Source organism: Plecotus auritus, assembly GCF_963455305.1.
Source record: "Plecotus auritus genome assembly, chromosome: 5".
NCBI classification, from domain to species: domain Eukaryota; kingdom Metazoa; phylum Chordata; class Mammalia; order Chiroptera; family Vespertilionidae; genus Plecotus; species Plecotus auritus.
In genome coordinates this window covers 157,161,251-157,183,134 of record NC_137776.1, presented here as the reverse complement: position 1 = coordinate 157,183,134, position 21,884 = coordinate 157,161,251, and the positions used below count along the sequence as shown (strand labels likewise).

Below are 21,884 nucleotides of genomic sequence, written 5' to 3'. Positions count from 1 at the left end.
TCTGTGCTCTTAGCTTTAAGACCTAATAACATTTTACATGAACATTCAGTAAGGGAATAGTAGAGATCTCTCTAACAGAAAAAATTTGTTATTTGCACTAACAGAAAAATTTTCTTATTTTTAAAGCTGTACACTTTCACAGCTGAATCAGTTTTCCATATCTATACCCTGATTTGATGTGAATACTGGAAATAAATATATTGTAGAGCTTAGTGTTTTTTAATAATTACATATGAAAATCAAATATAAACATAAAACACCTTTAAAAATACTAGTCAGAATTAGGAAGAATCATTTTACAAACGTATGAAACCTCTATAACAATGATGAAAAGTAAAAATTATTAAGATAATTTTAACTGTCAGGGATAATACAAGAGCTAATAAGACTATCAGGATACATTTTCTTCCTAGTTTGAAACTCACTGATTTTAAAAGAAATTGCTTCTTGAGACATCATTAGATAGAAATAAAATTGTGAAATACATAATAACTAGAAAATAATAAAAACAAAAATTCAAAAATGTCATTTGTTTCTTGGTAATAACAAATTCTATAAACCAGTTTCATAGTCTAGGAGCACTAAAATCGAGAAGAAAAACTACAATTAGCAGGCACAAAAGAAAACTTGCCCTTACTCCAGTTCCCAATTTACTTAACACACAGACAGAAAGAAAATTTTAGATAACTCATTGCCATGGTGTATAATCAACTGAACAAACAAAAACCCCTAAAATTATGCATATCAAAATTAATCCTTTTTCATCCTATTTATCAATGTTAGAAAGTTCTCTTAGCCTATTAGTTAACAGTATATCACAACATCAGTTTTCATGGTATATTTGGAAATTATTACAATTTTTAAATGCTAAAAAATACTTTTTATTACTTTATATTAATTTAAGGAATTCAAAATTCCGTTAAATAATGCTGTTGTATGTTGGCATCCTCACAAAACAAATGTAAAACAGAAGTATCTTTGATCACACTAATTTGCTATTCTAAAATCTTCAGATATTAATGAAAAAATATTTTGAGGAGATGTTAGGATAGAAGCCTCTACTATTCCCTTACAGCAGTAACAAATTACTCAACATTTAAATTGCCATAGCAGTTCTCCAAAGATTTAACATTTAGTAGCCCAAAGTTGTCTCATAAAACAAAATCCTTCACATTTGAAAAGTAAGCATGTTTTGCAAGAATAGGAAAATTTTTAAGATCTGGTCAAGTTAAAAATCTATGTCTCAAATCAATGTATATTGATATGTCTATTTGAATATATACACATCATAACAAGAAAAAATGAATGTAAGAGATGTCACATATCAGACTACAGCTGATTACCTATGGATATCGTTTAAATATACAATAATATTTAAATTAAAACTTATAACAGTACTACTTACTGCTAATTAGTATTTCTAGTAGTATTTACTTAATTCAACTATAACGTAACATTTTTATTCCATCAGTAGAGCAACCATGAATAGAAAATTCTGGAATTAATACTTTCCTATCAATTTCATGCATAAAGCTAACATATCTTTTGAGCTGCTCAATGGCTAAAAAATTAAATTGTTACTGTTATTAAGAAAACAAAACCAAGAACAAAATTAGTTTAGTTTTTCCTTGCTAGTCCCCATGGATCTAAACCCACACAATAATTCTTCCCAATCTGCAAAACAAAACACACAAATAGATGGGCTAACGAAGAAAGATCAAAACAAAGAAGTGGAAAAAAAAAAAAAAGATTCCCTTTCCCTTTAGCAATCAACAAAATAACAAAAAGAAAAAGTGGAAAAGTCGTCCAGAATATATGACCATGTAAGCATGGGCACTCTTGCAGAAAACCAAGTCTGCAACCCAAAGCCATGGGAAATTTAAATTAGAGCAAACGGCCACAATAGGCAGGGAAATCTGTATAGATAAAAAGGGAGTGCTGAGGTTGCAGGTATACTACTAAAGATCTTTTGAGATTTCCAAACAAACTTTATTAGTTTTATTAATTTTAAAAAGGCATAACTATCCACAATGTACCATAAAGATTAAGTTTTTTCCCCCTTAAATCAAAATGTACATATGTATGTGATGTATCTAAAGAAAGAGTAAGGATTCCCATTGCTTAATACTGAGAATCAGCAAATCAGAAATCTGCTTCACAACTCTATCTCCTTCCATATTCAAATAATGTTAAAGCAATGAAAATTTTTAACAAAAGAAAGAAAAGTCAGAAATAAGCCCTTTGCTCCTGTTGTTAACCTAAGTGATGGCAAGATCCAGCTCCTCCTTGACTATTTCATAAAGAACTATTTACCAAAGTTAGTTTAACTAATCAAAACAGCTTAAAAATTAGATGATCAGTGACACAACCATTATATTTCACCTGTTAAATCTGATAATAAAGGAAATTTCCCAAACTAGAACATCTCAAACAGAAGAATAAAGGGACTTACACAACAACCCAAACAGTCATGGTGTTAAAAACCAATACAAATATTCGATAACTTAGACCTGATGAATTTTTGCCAGTAACTCAGCTATCCAAAAACATCTTGAATATTATTAACCTTTTTAGGAAATATTTCATACACATAAAAATCAATCATACTATATTAAAGTAAGAACATATTTACAGCAATATTTATTCTCTCACAAAATTTATGTCATTTTTAAAGCAAAACAAAATAGGTGAAATAGACAGGGTACTGAATATAAAGCAAAATATTAATTATAGGGGATTGAGGTAATTTTCAAGTACTTAGAACAATAAAAATTTACTGACAATTAAAATCTTCTTTAGAAGTGGAAAGTAATGCTATTTCTAAGTAAAATCACTGACAAAAGTTCACTTTTGTTTCAATCAGATCATTTCACACTAAAAAATGATTAGAGCAATATAAGGAGTAACTTACAGGATTAATGTAATTGCATACCTTTTCTTTAAATAAAACCTCCTTTCTTTAGTTAAATTTATTTGCCATTTTCCTCTATATCTTGAATTCCTCTCACCTGCCTTTTCAAAGTATAATTATTCAATTACTTAGTAATGACATTTATCAGCTATAAGCAGACTATTCCTTATATCTTTAAAATTTTTCATTAACTACAAATATGGAAAGACTATTAAAAAGTTTTCTAGAAATTAGGAATCCCTTCCTATAGTAGATAATTCTGTTAGAGGCACTATTCATTACAAAGCAAAATCAAATGTGACCTACGCACGCCAATAAAAACATTTTCTCTCAATAAGTAGCTCTAAAGAGCCAAACTTTCATATTGAGGTAATTATAAATTAACTCTATATTTGGGCAAAAGCAGGGGAGGAGAGTACAAATGATTTTCCCATAATAGAACTGTGTTGTCTTCCCTTAACGTGAATTTGCGAAAGAGCAGATGCTCTCAAGTCCACCACTGACAATTTTCGAAACTATGACAAAAGCTGAAATTCTAAGATAAAAATGTCATAGAAATAAAGTTATACATTAACAGACAAGATCCACTTTTAAATAATCTATTACTACTTTTCATTTACATTTGAATCCAAATCTGTATTGCAAAAATAATTTTGCCCTCCGAATTATATCTGATAGCACGTTATCAGATCAAGATTCAAAAACTAAGAAACAAGTCAAATCTCTTCCTTTAGATATTCCTAAGTATCTCTGTGTAATCTGAAAAGAAAATGTGACCATATACATGGTGATGCTCAATTAAAATATTTATTTATTATAAGCAGAATCAACAACAATCTGGTAAATACTCAAAATGCCAAAAACTTAACCATGATAATTTATAACAAAACAAAGATAAACAATCATTTGGCTGAATAACTTCCTTAAGTCAAACACTTTTATTTTATTAACTGTTAACAACTAGGGGAGTGTTAGCAAGAGATCAGTAAATTATTTGGGAGTTAAATATAAATTTAGCAAAAACTTAAAAACATGAACTATCTAAATAGCCTTTTCTATTACAAGGAAAAAAAGAGTAAATGTTTCCTATTCTGTATTTCTTGTGAAAAATGTTTTAGAGTTTTTAATCAAATGTAGTTCCCATCAAATTTACCTTCTGACCATAAAAATATACTGTCTAGAAATTACACTTATCTTCTTAAACAAGTAATCACTATATGAAATACAGTACCTTTATAGCAAACAGCTATAAGAAAATTACATTTAAACACTCTTTATCCAGACATCAGTATTCAAGCTCCTATGACAAGGAGATAAAAATGAAAATGTGCCCACCTTATTTTATGCTTCTCCATTCCAAAAAAAGAGTAAACCTGTAGATGAGTAAGTAACTTATAATGGCAACTAAGTCATTAGAGTCATTAGTTCAATACATATATATATATATATATATATATATATATATATATATATATATATTATATTATTTTTTACCAAGCAGTTTTCAACAAATTTAGTATATCTTATGGGAAAATTTAATCAGTTTCTAAAAGAAATGTCAAAAAAAAGTAAAATTTAATCCTCTCCCTAGGTACTTATCACTGTTGAAAAACTACTGTAAATGGATTTAGACTAAAAGTCATAAATTGACTTTGCAAGAATGCATACCTAACTTGCTGATCAACAGTAAAATCACAAAAATTAGCAACATGCAATATCAACATTCCAAAATGTTATTAAAATCTAACCCAAAGCTGCCTTAGCATTTCTGGGATTTCTAATGAGATTTTCAGTCTGCTGAACAATAGCCATAAAAGGCTTTCAAACTTCACTCCATTCACAAGTAAAGTTGAAATTGAACATTTTTATTTCTTCTCTCCCTATGACAACTTCACTATAGAACAGTGAATAACACAGTTTAAGTCATTATGCTAATTAGAAATTAAATAAAAAGATGCCCTAACAATAGTTAAGTGTAAGGTAACATGCTACAACTAGAGACAGTTCAAAAGCAGCTTTAGGAATTGTGTAGTACAGGCTTACAAAAGCTGAAAACATCAGGGAGGTCACTGGAACTCTAGCATATGGCTATTTTTCAATTATAAGGCAGAAATTAAACAATACATCAATGAGAAGAATGTCAAACAGCAACCCACTGTTTGTTTTTCAATTTTTTAAAAGTGATTTTAGAGAGAGGAAGGGAGAGGGAGAGAGAGAAACATCAATGATGAGAGAGAACCATCAATCGGCTGCCTCCTGTACACCCACTGGGGATCAAGCCCAAAACCCAGCACCATCGGGAATTGAACTGTGACCTCCCAGTTCATAGGTCGAGGCTCAACCACTGAGCCATGCCAGCTGGGCAGCAATCCACTATTATGACCTATTTGGCCATAAAATCTCTCAAGAAACTATATTTACTGAAATTAAACTGACTAGTTATCTGATAAATGCAAAAAGGGGAAGAGGGAAATATTACCTTAAAGATTTGAGGAGCATTAAAAGCAAAGTTTAATTAATTAAAATTACTATGTTAAAGATGGTAAGGAGAAAAAAAAGATGGTAAGGAAGAACACAAGCTATGAGATGCCAAAAGTTATAGTTTAAGACATGCTCTAATTGGAACATCCCTGCATAAAGGACACTTTAAAAAGCTGTCCTTTGACTTATAGCACCTAGTCCGTCTGAGAGAATTCTTCTATCTGCCACAAAGTCATATAAATTACCCACATTTTTTTTTAAAGGAAAATGAGATATAAAGCAAGAAACAGGTAGAAAACATTAGAACAAAATAATGACCAAAAAATCTTCGTCAGCATTCTGAACATATACAAAACATTAAATGCCCTTCCTCATTTATATTTAGGCTTAAGGTGGTTGTCTAAAAAGCCATACTATTAAAATGTTTAATCATATTAACCACATATTAAACCATTAATTAAACATTAATGATACTATACAGTCCTAAGTTTCTATTAGGGTTTTCAGTTTCTATTCTTCCTCTTAGCATTTAACCTAAACTTTAAATCCTATTCATTCTTTAAGATTCAGTTCAAAGGGCTACTTTTCAATTCAGTCTTATACTTTGCCTACCCACAATAATCTTTTTTAAAAGTTTATTACATTCACCTTTAAATGCTGAAGCATCTCTTATATTTGTAAAAATATATTTAACTCTGGTATCACAGTGAAGTTTCCATATTGTCATGCACTTTAAGGTTTCTAAAGGCAGGAATTATATAGCAATTCTTAAATCCCAACTTCTTAAAGATACAGTGGCTTATAAAGTAGAAATATCCATAAGTAAGTATTGGACTGATTTTTAAGACTTCAGATTTAGTTTTAATTAGAACATAAAATGTTGCCAAATCAAATTTGATTCCCTACCCTGCTATAAAGGATACAAGTTACCAACCAATTACAACAGATTTAATTCAAATAAAGTGTAAGAAAAAAATTTAAGAGCCAAATGGGAAAATCTTAACACTGACTCTAGTTATATGAAAAAAGAATTAGTGAGAATTTGTTTAGGTGTGATAATGATATGATTATTTCTTGAAAAGAATATTTACCTTTCAGAAATACATATTAAAATGCATATATGTATGTATATCAATGAATGAAATGATGTATGTGATTTACTTCAAAACATTATAGGGGCATGGAGTTAAATATAATATTGGTTATAAGTTGATAATTTGTTGAAGCTGGTTTATAGAATACTAAGTCCATTATAACATTCTATCCTTGTATACTTTAAAATTTCCATAAAAATTAACAAAGAGTTAGCAATTACTCTCAGAGCTAATAATATTCCTTCCCTATGCAGAAAAATAAATTGCTGATTACTCCTCTATAATTCTTACGGCATTTATTGTCTCTCCCCATCATTTGGCTGTCATATACAATAATCCTTCCCAAACTTGAGATCACCCTCACAAACTAAAAACCATGCTGATTCCCTGTGGTGCATGTTTTCTTCAACCAGATAACCTGTCTTTCTAAAACATGAGAATTGCAAGCCAATCCTACCGAGGATAACAAAAGAAAGAAAATAAAGGGTGAGAATTTTTAAAAGAAAACAAATGATAGAGTAGGCATCATTTATATAAAAAAGCCTTAGGAACGAGTAAAGAAAATGAAGCCTAGATCTTAGAAATAAACTCCTACATCCCTCAGTAGAGAAAGCTGAGAGCCAGATGTAACAGGCACTTTAGGTCTATGTTTTGGCATGAGCTTATTATAGCCAAAGCCCTCATCATAAAACTATACACTGAGGAAGGTTTGGCTGAACATTACATAAATGTTACATCCCGAGGCCTCAATGGAACCTCAGGAAACTAATCAACAAATTCAAAATCAGAAAAGTATTGAACATTGGAAGAACAAAAAGGGGGGAAAATGCTTTTTTACTTGTGTATCATCTGCCTGATAGTGTATTATCTCTAATTGTGTATTAAAATAAAACAAATGGAAGCATCTCACTGAAACTGAAATAGCAGGGGAAAGCCTTAATTATCCACAGAGCAAGAGTGGTGCTGTACTCATTACTACAAATTTAACAACAGTAAATGGGAAATATTTATGTACTTATATCGTCCTTCATATGTTCATATACTACCTAAAATTCACTAATCCTATTTTTTAGAGAGTTAAGTTTTTATCCACATCTATCACCAGGATTTTGAGAGACTAAACTCCCATGGTTAAGAAAAAAGAGACTTCTATAAATTACTTAGCTTATTATATTTTGTCTCTTCAGTGAAACACAAACCACTTAAGGCTAAAACTATGTCTTTTTACCACTGTAAATCCCCTCTACATAATATTCTACATAGAGTAGATGCTCAATAAATGTTTGTTCATTTAGCAATTATTGGAAAACAAAATAATATATATCAAGGAATATATACAATATATTATATAAAATATATATCTTATATAAATATATAATAAGGAGACTTCTGAGCATGGAAAAGAACTGCCATCAAGGAGTTTATAATCTCTTCTCTTATATCCTATTGATATTTTAAATATGCCATAGTTTGGGGATAGGGGTTGAGGGAAGGGAAAGGAGTACACAAATTAGCTGTTGCTGCTGTTTAACAATCATCATTTCAAAAGTATGCCAAAATTTCCACAAAATTCCACCAACATGAAAAAATCTTTTCTCTAAAGACTATTATATACACTGAATCAGACCTTTCCCCAGATCTATCTATGAATGAGATAATATTGATTAGAGAATAACAACACACTCAAATAGGTATCATCACTGAATATACTGCTTACTAACTGGAAAGAAATACGATTATGGCATTAGCAGATCAAGGAAATAAAATAGGAATATATATATTTGAATATCTGTAAGAGTTTGTAAGAGTCAAGCAAGTTAATTTGTAGGCTGTGCAGAATTTGTTTCAATTTGGCTGGAACAAAAAAAAAACACAAATTCTAGCCTGGCCAGCATGGCTCAGTGGTTGAGCATCAACCTATGAACCAGAAGGTCACGGTTAGATTCCCCATCAAGGTATATGCCAGGGTTGCAGGCTCAATCCCCGATGTGGGGTGTGCAGGAGGCAGCCAATCAATGATTCTCTCTCATTCTCTCTCTCTCTCTCTCTCTCTCTCTCTCTCTTTCTCTCTCTTTCTCTCCTTGAAGTCAATAAAAATATATTTTTTAAAATTCCTAGGAGTGAAGAGTAGGGATAAATGTCAATATGGATAATAGAAGCATACACTAAATGTCTGGAATCAAGAATTACTTAGGTCTTGTATCAAACATTTTTACTAATACACACACACTAAACTTTAAAGGAATACATACCTATAAGAATGAATCAGTTTCTTTAAAAACTATAAATGAATGGCAACATATAAGGAAATTTTATTCATAAAAGCTATTCTAGCCCTAACCGGTTTGGCTCAGTGGATAGAGCGTCGGCCTGCGGACTGAAGGGTCCCGGGTTCGATTCCGGTCAAGGGCATGTACCTTGGTTGCGGGCACATCCCCAGTGGGAGGTGTGCAGGAGGCAGCTGATCGATGTTTCTCTCTCATCGATGTTTCTAGCTCTCTATCCCTGTCCCTTCCTCTCTGTAAAAAAGCAATAAAATATATTTAAAAAAAAAAAAAAAAAAAAAAGCTATTCTATAAAAACATAAGCAACAACTATATGAAACAGAATGGGGGAGGACTAAAAAATAACAAAGAGCCTGCCAAATATTAGTAGAAATGTGCAAATCATATAGAAATGTACAAGTCATCAAAAAACAATGCCGTTAAGTGGAATCCTCGTACTGGTAAAAAGTATAATGGTGCAGCCACTGTGAAAAATGGTTAGGTAATTCCTCAAAAAGTGAAACATAAAAATAGTAGTAATTCCATTCCTAGGTATATAACCAAAAGAATATCCAAAACAGGTATTCGAATAAATACCTAAATATGAATGAATGTTCACAACAGCATTGTTTACAATAGCCAAAAGGTGGAAATAACCCATATGTCAATCAACAAATGAATGGATAAACAAAATGTGGTATATTCACAGAATGGAATATTATTCAGCCTTAAAAAGAACGAACTGATATGTGCTACAACATGCACAAATCTCCAAAACATTATGCTAAGTGAAAGCCAGACACAAAAGGTCACATATTGTGCCCTGACCGGTTTGGCTCAGTGGATAGGGCGTCGGCCTGCGGACTCAAGGGTCCCAGGTTCGATTCCAGTCAAGGGCATGTACCTTGGTTGCAGGCACATCCCCAGTGGGGGGTATGTAGGAGGCAGCTGATCAATGTTTCTAACTCTCTATCCCTCTCCCTTCCTCTCTGTAAAAAATCAATAAAATATTTTTAAAAAAGGTCACATATTGTATGCTTCTAATTAGATGAAATATCCAGAATAGGTAAATGCATAGGGACAGAAACAGATTACTGGTTGCCAGGGTCTGAGGAGGAAGGAATGAAAGTGACTTCAATGGGTACAGTGTTTCCTTTGGATGTGGTGAAAATGTTTTGGAACTACACAGATGTAATGGTTCTACATTTCCAATGAACTGAAAACCACTGAATTGAGCACTTTAAAATGGTTAATTTTATGTTAATTTCATATCAATAAAAATACAGATATCCTCAAAACAATGCAATTCTTCTCTACAAATATTTGATAATTTAGTGATTAATGGTGTGTCTCTCCCCTTTTAAAACTAATTCATACATATATACCTGAACCCATCTTTTACTTGGCTCCTCCCACTCTAATCTACCAAACAGGTATAATCTCTCCTTCAAAATTTTTCCTTCTAAAAACATTATTAGATCTCCTTTATTCTGACAAAACTTTACTTGATTTTGCTCTGTTATATTTATTTTCTACGTACTATTTCTATGTACTATTCTATTTCTTTTCCTCCTTTTGCTGTCAAATTCTCAGAGTTGGTCTATTACAGCTCAAGGCAGCCACCTGTTTTTATAAATAAGATTTTGTTGAAATAACCATCCCAGGTCTGGTAGGTATGGCTCAGTTGGTTAGAGCATCCTCCCATACACCAAAAGGTGGTGGGTTCAATTCCCGATCAGGGCACATACCCAGGTTGCAGGTTCAATCCCAAGACGGGCACATGCAGGAGGCAACCAATCGATGTTTCTCTCTCACATCATTTCTCTCTCTTTCTCTCCCCACCTCTCTCTCTTAAAGAAAAAAAAAAAAAAAAAAGCCAATTAAAAAAAAATAAATAACCATCCCATTTCTTATGTATTATGCCCACAATAAGGGCAAAGTTAAGTAGTTAGGAGATCCTGTGGCTTGGAAACCTAAAATATTTCTTATCTGGCTTCTTATAATAGTTTGTCAATCTCTGGAGCTCCAGAGCATGATCTCCATTCAGTATCATCACTCCTCTGAGGGCAAGTGGGTACCATGAAAGGTTTTGGAGCAGCAGTAAAATACTATGAGTAAAAGGGCATTTCAGAACCACTATAGTGTGCAGGGAAGATACATTTTTTTAAAAAATCATTTAGGAAACTATTGCTAGGCATTGGGTATAAAAGGTAAGAAATGAAAGAGACTTTTTAAAAGGATAAGTATCAATACTAGATGACTACTTGTGACAGAAGAGACAAAGCTAACACCGAAATTTCAGTCCTGTGATGTTGTTCTCAGAATTTGCATTTTCTCCTACAGTCTACTGTACACTTATAGCTTTTCAGTTTCCTACCTTACTTATTGTGGAGTTCCTAAAATCTTTTTTTTTATTATTATATTTTATTGATTTTTTTACAGAGAGGAAGGGAGAGGGATAGAGAGTTAGAAATATCGATCAGATGCCTCCTGCACACCCCCTACTGGGGATGTGCCCGCAATCAAGGTACATGCTCTTGACCAGAATCGAACCTGGAACCCTTGAGTCTGCAGGCCGATGCTCTATCCACTGAGCCAAACTGGTTAGGGCTAAAATCTTAATATTAATTCCATATCCTATGTGTACCAAGCATTCCCCATGCTTGCTACCTGAATAACTCCTAGGTAAGCATATCACTTAAGAAGAAGCAGACCCAACAGAGTTGGCTGAATGAGAGCATGGGACTAATGTCAGAGGTGGGTGGAGTACTCACCTGTGGTACCAAGCAGAGAGAGAGGGAAACTAAGATTTCAGGTCCAGAACTGGCTCTAGCCAAACAGGGAGAAGCAGCTATGAAATAGCAGAAGCAGAGTTTCTTTGATATTTTGACATACTCTTTCTGATGTTCAGACAGACCACCATTAGAGTAGCCTTTGGTAAGTGAGTCTCACAAGAAACAAGGCAAAAAACACGACCAAAAGGTGAGGAATTAAATGAAGCAGACCCTTTTAGTCTAGGAAAACAGTCTTCTAAAGATGATACTACTTTTCAAAATGGCCAACATGATACTAACCTTCATTAACAGAGTTATCACATCCCACAAGATTGAGAAGGATATCATCATCTTTATCCTCAACTCCACATCCCAGCAGCATCCAGCTTTCCACGTTGTCACTTTCTGAAATGCTGCTCTCTTCCTCTTCACTTGAACTGACTTCTATAATCATAACCTCTCGGATCATACCTGATTTCTCTTCAGGTTTAGGCTTCTTAATATCCCTCTTGCATTTCTTACCATCCAACTCATTAGAATGAAGAGAAGCAGAAGAACCTCTGGTCTTTTCTTTTGCTTGGACTCTAAAATTCTTTCTTTTACATCTATAAATACTATCTTCATCAGACAAAGTGATAACTTCTGACCCATCTGATAACTGGATGATCTCACTATCTGAAAGGATAATTAAGTTCTTTTGATTTTGCTTACTACTAGATGATTCAGAATCCCCAGAATTCTTTTCTTCATGATCTTCCTCCCTGATGATATTATCAAGATCTTGAGCATAATGAACTTGGCTGTAGAGATGAAATTCCACCTCACTATCGACACTCAGTTCACTAGATGACTCTTCACGATAAAGGTCATCTTCATATGCTTCTACAGTCTCATAACCACCAAACATCACGAAAGTCTGTAACGGTGATGCTGTAAAAGAGAAAGTCATACAAAGAACGTATTTTTAAAACTCAGGTCATGCCTGTTTAGTGCTAACTTCTATACAAAGGCTATCATTTTTCTCAATAACGTATTAAAATACCCTTTTTCACCCTGGCCAGGTGGCCTGGGTTGCTTAGAGCATCGGCCCATACACCAAAAGGTTATGGGCTCAAGCCCCAGTCAGGATGCCTATGGGCGGCAAATGATTGATGTTTCTCTCCCTTCACCTCTCACCCTTTCCTCCCTCTCTAAAAATCAATAAAAACATACCCTTGGGTAAGGATTTTTTTTTAAATACTTTTTTCTCTTAGAACACCTTTTTTTTCAAGGATTTCTAAATCCAATTATAACCTACTCTAATAATGCCCACCTTTCCCAAATGAAAATTACTACCAACAAATTGACTTACAGTTATTAAAGAAAATGACGTATTTTGCAGGTATGTTGGAAAGGAAGAAGGTTGTGATCCACTGCCTCAGATACCTAATACTTTTTCTCCAAAATCACAAACATATTTATGTAATTCTCATTATTCCATCCATTCTACCTCTTCTCCTTGGTTCTGGATCTCATCTTTTCTGGTATACATTCTCATATAGGAATATTACTTCAGCTATGACTATCATCTACAATGGGTAACAATTTTATTTACTGTTTTTGTGTAGATTTTATTCTCAATTTAAAAAAATCATCTCATGGTTTTCTAATCCTTAACCAAAAATATATATATATAAATATCTGATAAACCTGATTTACTTCTGTGCCAGCTAAAAGATATGTATAAAATATAAACTTACTAAGGACCTGAAACTGAGGTAAAATTATTAGCTTTGGAAGAACTTTACTTTCCGACTTTGAGCATATTTAATCCTGTCATTCTTCAACTCTGCTTAAGCATCACTTCTCAGGGAACTTTCCTTGACCCACCAGATTAAATTAAGTGTCCCCTTCATAGGCTTCCATAGCACTTTCAAAACACCACATTTCTAATTACTAATTTAAAGTAAATCTCCCACAAGCACAGATCACATACCCCAGGAGGGCAGGAACTATGTGCATTTGGTTAAACAATGGATCCCCAAAATCCAGCAGAGTAACTGCTATTTTAGCAGGATCTCTATAAATGTCAGTTAAATTAATAAAGAAAGAATAAATCATCAGGCATTTGTTCTTCAGCCATGATGTCTAATATGTACTTAAAATAAGAAAATTATGATGGGATAGATTCTGGAGTTGTCTCCAACTATTCCATCTATTCTCATATCATCAACCAAATATCTTTATAGTAGATACTTCAATTAGGTACTTATAGAATATTGATCAAAATGAGAGCTCTGGAAAAATAACTCATGTTTGTTCAAAAATTAGGGACAGCCTAGAGAACAATAACAATGACAATTTATTCTTTCTACTCCCCTTTTATCTATACAGATAAAATTTAGAAAGACTAGTCATTTTCTTAGTTTACCAATCCTCTGCCCAAAATGTCAGAGTGTCCTTACGGTAGATTTGGTGATAAAACCAGCTGACTCCAAGAATCCTATATAATAAAAGCCTAATATGCTAAGTATCCAGTCATCCAGTTGACTGTTCAACCAATCAAAGCATAATATGCTAATGGTATGCTAAGGCCACTCAACAGCTCGCTAGGACGTGCACTGGCCACCAAGGGGCAGACAGTTGACCAGTCGACCAGTTGCTATGACATGCACTGACCAGCAGGGGGCAGACACTTTGACCCGTAGGTTCGGGTCCGGCCTATCAATTGGGACTGAGTGAGATGGGTCAGACATGCCCTGGAGCCCTCCCGTGGTCCCTCCCCGCTGGCCAACTTCCAGCCGTCCCTCCCTGGCCTGACCCTGCACCAGTGGGGTCCCTCGGCCTGGCCTGCGCCCTTTCGCAATCCAGAACCCCGTGGGGGATGTCGGAGAGTCAGTTTCAGCCCAATCCCACAGGCCACTCCCCTCGGGAGAGCACCAGACACAGGGCTCATGGCTGGCAAGCACTGCTGTGGCAGCTCGAGCCTCTCCTAATCAGGACTGATTGGGTGGGAGCCTGCGGCAGGCGCAGTGGGGCCAGGATGAGCAGGAGGCAGGTAGGAGCTGCAGGTGGCAGTGGACTGCAGGGTTTCGGCCTGATCCCCGCAGGCCACACAGAGGGGCCCCACCCATGAACGAATTCATGCACTGGGCCTCTGGTCAAATAAAAAGTCAATGAAAAAATTATTGAAAAATTTTTACAGAAAAAAAGAAACCAATTTTTGTTGTATATCTTAAACTTAGCCAATGTTGTATGTCAATTATACCTCAATAAAGCTAGATGTTTTTAAAAGATGATTAAGTTCTGAGTTAACAATACTATACTGTATACTTGAAATCTGCTAAGACAGTGGTCGGCAAACTCATTAGTCAACAGAGTGGCAAACGGCAGTTCGCGAGCCACATGTGGCTCGCAAGTCGCAGTTTGCCCACCACTGTGCTAAGAGAACAGATCTTAAATGTTCTTACTGAAAAAAATAAAAGGAAATATGTGAGGTGATTCATGTGTTAACTAATCTTAATGTGGTAATCATATACATGTATATCAAATCATGTTGAACACCTTAAACTTACACAATGTTATTTGTCAATTATAATATATCAATAAAGATAGGAGAAAATAAACAAACTTTTAATGCCTTTTTTCTTCTAAAAGGTACATTTTTTTACCTGTTCCCTTCTTGCACTGTCCTTCAGGTGGCTATGCAGTTGTAGTCATACAAGTTGAATGTGGCTGTCTGAATAATAATGCTCATAGCATTTATCAGTTTATATTGAAATGTTAGCCTCAGAGGAATTCAAATAAAAGATGAATCCTTTCCTTTTCATTTAATAGGTAAATTAATTCTAAAAGAAGTCAAAGGAATTATGCTTTCCTCAAAATCCTCACTGGATCCATCCTGAGGATCCAGTGTGGACTTAAGATAAAACATAATTCCGGTGCAGCACAGAAAAAATTAAAGAGCTAAATTACAGAGTTACAAATTTGTACTACTCTTGGAGCCATCCCAAAGGAAAGGGATTAAGAATAGAGCCATAGGCACACCTGTGAATGTATGCCAAAAATAAACTAAAGAAATATAATAAAAACTGACTTCCTTGGGTCTAAGGGTTTATCTCTTTCCCTGAAATGTAGAAAAATGAATTTAACAATTTAGCCCCTATGGCCTTTAAGAGGATTTTCTACCTTGTGTACTTGAAAATTGTGCTCAGCATAACTTGCTCTTCTATTTATGTAGTTTATGTATGCCAGGGTTAAGGTTTGCCTAAGGCTATTTTGGTTTATGTTACTACTTTAATTACATTCAAATGCATTTAATTTACTTTTTTTTAAAGTGTATACTTAGAGGATTAATATGAAATCTTGATTTAGAAGGCTTTCTCAGCTTTTTTATCAAGATACACAATTCCCAAGCATACTTAACTAGATAACATAAGGTCCCTATAAAAATCACAAAATTTTAAGCCTGATAACCTTTCAGATTATCTCACACAACATCTTCAGTTTACATTGAAGATGTAAAATGAGGTCCAAAGAGATAAAGAGGCCTACCCAGGGTTTTGTACCTCGTTTAAGAATATAACTAGGGCCCTAACTGGTTTGGCTTAGTGGATAGAGCATCGGCCTGCGAACTGAGAGGTCCCAGGTTCGATTCCAGTCAAGGGCATATACCTTGGTTGTGGGCACATCCCCAGTAGGAGGTGTGCAGGAGGCAGCTGACCGATGTTTCTATCACTCTTCCTTCCTCTCTGTAAAAAATCAATAAAATATATATATTTTTTTAAAGTTTTAAAAATATATATATAACTAGGGCCATTTCACATTCCCCTAACTTACAGCCAAGTGTTCACTAAGATATTTTTTTAATTTTTAAAATAATTTCAAATAAAGATTTTTTTAAAGCCTTTCTTCAAAGCTATATTTGAATTGGTTCTAACACCTAAATTTATTTCACGAATATCCATTTTAGTTCCCAGTGGAGTATAAAAACATACACTTGAGTTTGTCAGTTTAGCACCCAGAAGCCTCTCAATTTGGTACTGAAAGATCATAGACATCCATCCTATGAGCAAAAAAGATTTAGGTTTTGTTAAACTTAAATATTAGTTTGGGAATGAAACTTACCTAAACAATTAAAATGGCTTAAAACAGCCACAGAGAATAACCGCAAAGGCTCTCAACATTCAAAAGTGGGAAAGGTATTTCTTCACTGAATTTTTAAACTAGACAACGGAAGGCTTATTTAAATTTTTGGATTTTACTATACAATCTTTAAAGCCAATACTTCTCTAACAGCCTGCCTTCTGATCATTTTGGACCTTTTGCTCTTAATTCCTTTCAAATAACTTTTAGCCTAGGTATTTCTTCTTGGTAACAGAGGTATCCATTCTCACAGAGATGTAAATTGGAATCTTGATTTTAAACCCAGTTTTCACTGGAAAGTGACTAATAGAATTTATTTTCAACTTAAAATCTGACTTACTTTTAGTGAGCTAACCTGATCGTAAGATATTAAAACCTATTAAGTTGACTCTTGTGTTAAAGTCTGTCCATTCCTCAAATGTGACTTTCACTTTGAAGCAAATCTGACTGGAGTAGAGAACCCAACTGTGTGAAACAACAGTCACACAAAAAGAGGAAGAATACAAGATGTTTATTGGGAGAAAATTATGCTAAATTTATTCAGAAAAGTCCAGCTGTTCTTGGGATACATAAAGTCCCCTTAGGATAATTAATCCAATATCAAAGCACTTCCTTCACCTTTCCCTCATCTTTTTCCTTTTGCTAGGCAGTATCTTATCTTTATAACTATCTTAATCCTCACTTCCACTTCCACAGCTCATTCCCCACCCTCCAATTCTCTGGAAAACAGCAATACTGAATGTCCCAAAAGCATAATATTGTCGAAATATACACAAAGCCCACTTAAAAGTCTTTGGATGTGATAGCCTAAGTATTCAAAACACAAAATCAAGTTTTGGAAGGGTCCTGAAAGAGTGTGTGGGAAGCTTATTTATTCTTCGAGCCTAAAAGATCTCCTAATTCAACCCTGTAATCTGAAATAAGGGTAAATTCAGCCTGAAGATGAGATTTGTGGTCACCAGCGAATCCGCATAGAACCGCGTCTACACCTCCAGCCTGCTGACTCCAGGCAGTTTCCCCACGGCCCCAGCAGCTCTTCTTCAAGTTGAATTAACTGCGGGTTCACGAGATGTGAGGGATAAGGGGAATCTTAGCGAACACAGCCCACATCTCCCCATTTTACATGAATGAATGGGCACATCTCCCGAAATTTTTCTGGCCCTGCAGCTGCTGCTTCTGACCACAGAGGCTGGAGTTGGCCGAGGGCTGTTCGGTCCTCCCAGGCCCAGCCCCCTTCACGGTGCGGCGGGACCTCCGCGTTACACTGACTGATCAGCTTCCCCAAAAGACAGGAACAATCTTGGGGTAGTGGAGGTAAAACAGAGAAAACCGCCACCCCGACCGAGGCCATGGGCGCCCAGCCCTTTTCGAATCACGACCTCGGGCTTTGGCCGGGCAGGGAAAAGCGGACACCTCAGTCGGTCAGGCGAGCCGCGTAGGGCACAGCCGCACTGAGGGATCACCAACCGCGCGCCCCGCCACGAATGAGGGACAGACGGGGAACCCGGAGGCCGGCGAGGAGACACGCGCTAGTTCCACAGCCCGGCGGGCAAGGCGGAGGGCAAGCAGGGGTCCCCCGGCACGGGCCGCGCGGGGTCTGCCACACACATACTCACTGCCGCGGCTGCGACCAGGAAGCACCAACCAGGAACCAAAACGCGTAGAGGGACGGGGAGGGGCGAGGACAAATGAGGTAAGAAAACCGCGTCCACGCGGACCCGGGAGGAGGGCAGGCACTTCCGGGGAAAACACAGCTCCCGGGAGTCGTCTTCCGTCCCCGCGCATCCTGCGGGACCTCTGTACGCATGCGTAACATCTGTTAACCCTTTCCTTCCCCGCCAATAATCTTTTGGTTAGTCTTCCTTGCTTTTCCCCTTTCCCTTCACTGCTTCTTTCAAATATACCTAGGCTGCATCTACAATAGGGGACACTTTATTTTAATGACTTGCGCGTTAGAGATGCTACTTCCCTGATAAAACCAGAGGGGGAGCTCGCACGCTTCGTTATGCGCCCGCGAGAAAAACTACATCTCCCATCATGCCCCTGGGCCGGTTTCAGGACAGGCTCCGCCTCCTCTCAGGATCTCTTCGTCCCTACGCCCAATGCCACGTGGTGCGGGTTCCCAGCCGTGTCCGAGGTGGGGACAAGGGCCCGAGTGTCGAGTGTCGGGGGGTTGGCCGGCTGATCCAGGGGCCCTCAGAGAGAGAGAAGCCTCTTCGAGAGCGCCTAGCTTCTAACTTCTCCTGTGTGCTTGGTGAACCTAGGCAGGTACCTTCCACCTCTAGTTTGAAGTTGAACCAAGTTCATACTGGGGCGTTTCCGGCTCTGTTTTTACAGGCAACGGATTAACTCTGTAAACTTTGAAGAACTGTACTTCTGCAACAGGTTGAAGTGAATACTGGTCCTTTAGAAGCCTCCAGAGGCTATGCGATTGTGTTGGAAGCCTCTGCCTTTGGTTCCTTTTCTCACACTTTATTTTAATACTTAGTAATAATAAACCCATCTGTACAACTTTACAAATAGTGAAGCACCTTTACTGGTATCAATTCGCTGGCCCTTGGCAACAGTCCTGAAAGACAAGTTTGACATTGGTTCTTTTGGCCAACATTTCTTGAACCTCATTTGAGAGGGACACAGTATTAGCAACTGCGGATATAAAGTTTGTGATCTCATAGAGCTAACAGTCTAGCTGGGGATACAAAATACAAATAATATAAACCTAAGAGTTTGGCTGGGAAAATTAGAAATTTTAATTAAAATTATGGTAAGTGCTAGGAAGCAGGACGGTACAATGAAAAGGTAAAATTGAAAGACCCATTTTGCAGAGGAGGAAACAACTAAAGAGATTACTAGATTGTTTAGGTAATGTGTGTTGTGTAGAACAAATGTTATCTTAATAAAATAATCTATTGAGCTTTTATCTAATGCCAGGTTGGTTTTTAAACATTCCCATTTCACAAAAAGAGGAAATCAATTCAGAGAAGTTAAATTGTGCCCAGGACCAAAAGGATAGAAATACTCCAAATTACTGTGCCCAATCCTCATGCATTCAACCAAGGTTTACTAGTTCCTATGTTCAGAGTGCTTTAGTCACCCGCCTTTAGGTTGATTCATAAAACCTAGAGTCCTTTGGATGGCATAAAGGGCAATTCATGAGTTGAATCTGCCTACCTGTTAACCACAATGCTAAATCTTGGGAAGTAGCCAGAACACACTATGCTCTCCCACATCTGTGCCTTTACATAGGGCACTCCCACTGCCTGTCAAGTCCTTCTCCCTGGCTCTGTCCAAGCCCTGGGTCTTCAGGGAAACCAAACAGAATAGGTATTCCTTCTCCTAGACTCCCCTACACTTTGGACAAACCTCCATCAAAGCAATTATATTGTATTTACCTTACAGTTTCAGATGGCAGAAACTTTGACATTTTATCTTTGTATTTTCTCCAGCTAACATAATGTGTGGTAGACAGTAAGCACTTAATAAAGTGTTCAAGTAATGAAGCCACTCTAACTCCAAGGAAACCAAGAACCAGATGTGGATCCACCAGCTATGACAGTGTGGAACCATGTCATAACCCCCAATAACTGCAGTGTAGTGCTCCAAGACATTAAGGTAGGTATAAAGAGCTGTAGGGGTCCCAAGGATAAAGAGATTTCTAAGGAGAGTAGTGTACACACACACACACACACACACACACACACACACACACTGTGCCTTTGCGTGATGAGTTCTCATTTAGACGGCTTTTAGAAATACGATCCAGTCTCCTATTACAGTGATGAGGAACTGAAGCCCAGAAGGGAAGACTTGCCAAGAGTCACCTAACAGGCAGAACTGTGTCTGCATTCCCCTTTGAGGCTGCCACAAACACAGTATTTCCTTTCCACCTCGTGCTATCTCTGGTATGCACTTGAGATCAGGGGTGACGGCATGCACAACTATCCTGAAGCCTCTCTTACAGAGAATGTTCTAAAGAGCCCATTTATTTGAGGAAGGAAGCACCTGCTTTCCCCAGGGCAGTGGTGATGCTATAGTAACAGTAAGCAGATGAATTGGGGTGAGGGGCCCCAACGAAGGGGCTTGGCTTGCTACAGAAGCCAGAAGCCAGGCAAGATGAGGGATGTACGGTAGCAGGATCTAGGCAAGTGGCACATAGTACTCGTCCTTACCCTTGCAGAGGGAGGAGCTACCTCCTTTCTTTTTTTTTTTTTTTAATATATTTTATTGATATTTACAGAGAGGAAGGGAGAGGGATAGAGAGCTAGAAACATTGATGAGAGAGAAACATCGATCAGCTGCCTCCTGCACACCTCCCACCGGGGATGTGCCCGCAACCAAGGTACATGCCCTTGACCGGAATCGAACCCGGGACCTTTCAGTCCGCAGGCCGACGCTCTATCCACTGAGCCAAACCGGTTTCGGCGCTACCTCCTTTCTTTTATTCTAATTTATTAGTACTTCTTAGAATCTCTGAGAACTAATCATTTTGACCTCTTAAAAGTTGCCTTTTCATTACTATTCATTCACTGAGAGGCTACTATGTAACAGGCCCTTGCTAGCCACTTGAGTTATATTGTCTCTCTCCCCTTCTCATATTGACTCTGCAAGGGAGGTGTTAACCCATTTCACTAGTATAGAAATTGCAACTTGGTGAGGCCATGTGACTTGCTCTAAATCACACAGATTCAAACCCAAATCTTGTCTGAATCCAAAACTCATGCTCTTTTCTATGCCCAAAGTTGCCTTTCAAAACTAAACTCCTTGAGGGTGGAGACAATGAATGACCTGCTCCTTTCTCTACACCCAGCACCTAGCCCAAGGCCAAGCACATAGTGAACTCACAGAGAGTGTGTGCAATGAGTGGATCCAGTATTAAGTGTCTATCAAATGAATGTTCCCTCCTCTGCTGTCCCACAGTATGAACAGTGTTGTGGGACAGTAGAGGAGGAAGCAACTGGCTATTTAAGGGAAGTGGAGAAACCCCCTTTGTCAAAGAGGAGGCCCAATAAGTAGTCAGAAAGAAAAAGACAACAAGCCAGCATTATAACAGCAAAAAACACCAACAGGCAATTCACAGAAGAAACCCATAAGGCCATGAACTATGATAATGAGGTGCTCAACATCACTAATCATCAGAAAAATGCAAATGATCTCATGGAAATATAAATTGGAAAAGCCCTTTATGGGAGCTTTTTTTGATAGTGTCTATTAAACTTGTAAAGGAGTTCGGTCAATG

General features: G+C 36.7%; 1 protein-coding gene across 2 annotated transcripts in view; it reads right to left on the bottom strand.

The window, feature by feature from the left end:
• Positions 1-18,408, bottom strand: part of ZCCHC7 (zinc finger CCHC-type containing 7) — a 216,472-nt gene extending 198,064 nt beyond the window's left edge. The window contains exons 1-2 of one of the 2 annotated variants that reach the window (XM_080667494.1): positions 18,265-18,408; positions 11,825-12,454 (exon numbers count right to left, since the gene is read on the bottom strand). In XM_080667494.1, the coding sequence (XP_080523620.1) occupies positions 11,825-12,431 (607 nt within the window). In that variant the 5' untranslated portion in view covers positions 12,432-12,454; positions 18,265-18,408. Of the gene's footprint in view, positions 1-11,824; positions 12,455-18,260 lie in introns of both variants that reach the window. The other variant, XM_080667495.1, reaches the window with a different exon arrangement.
• Positions 18,409-21,884: the final 3,476 nt, after the last annotated feature.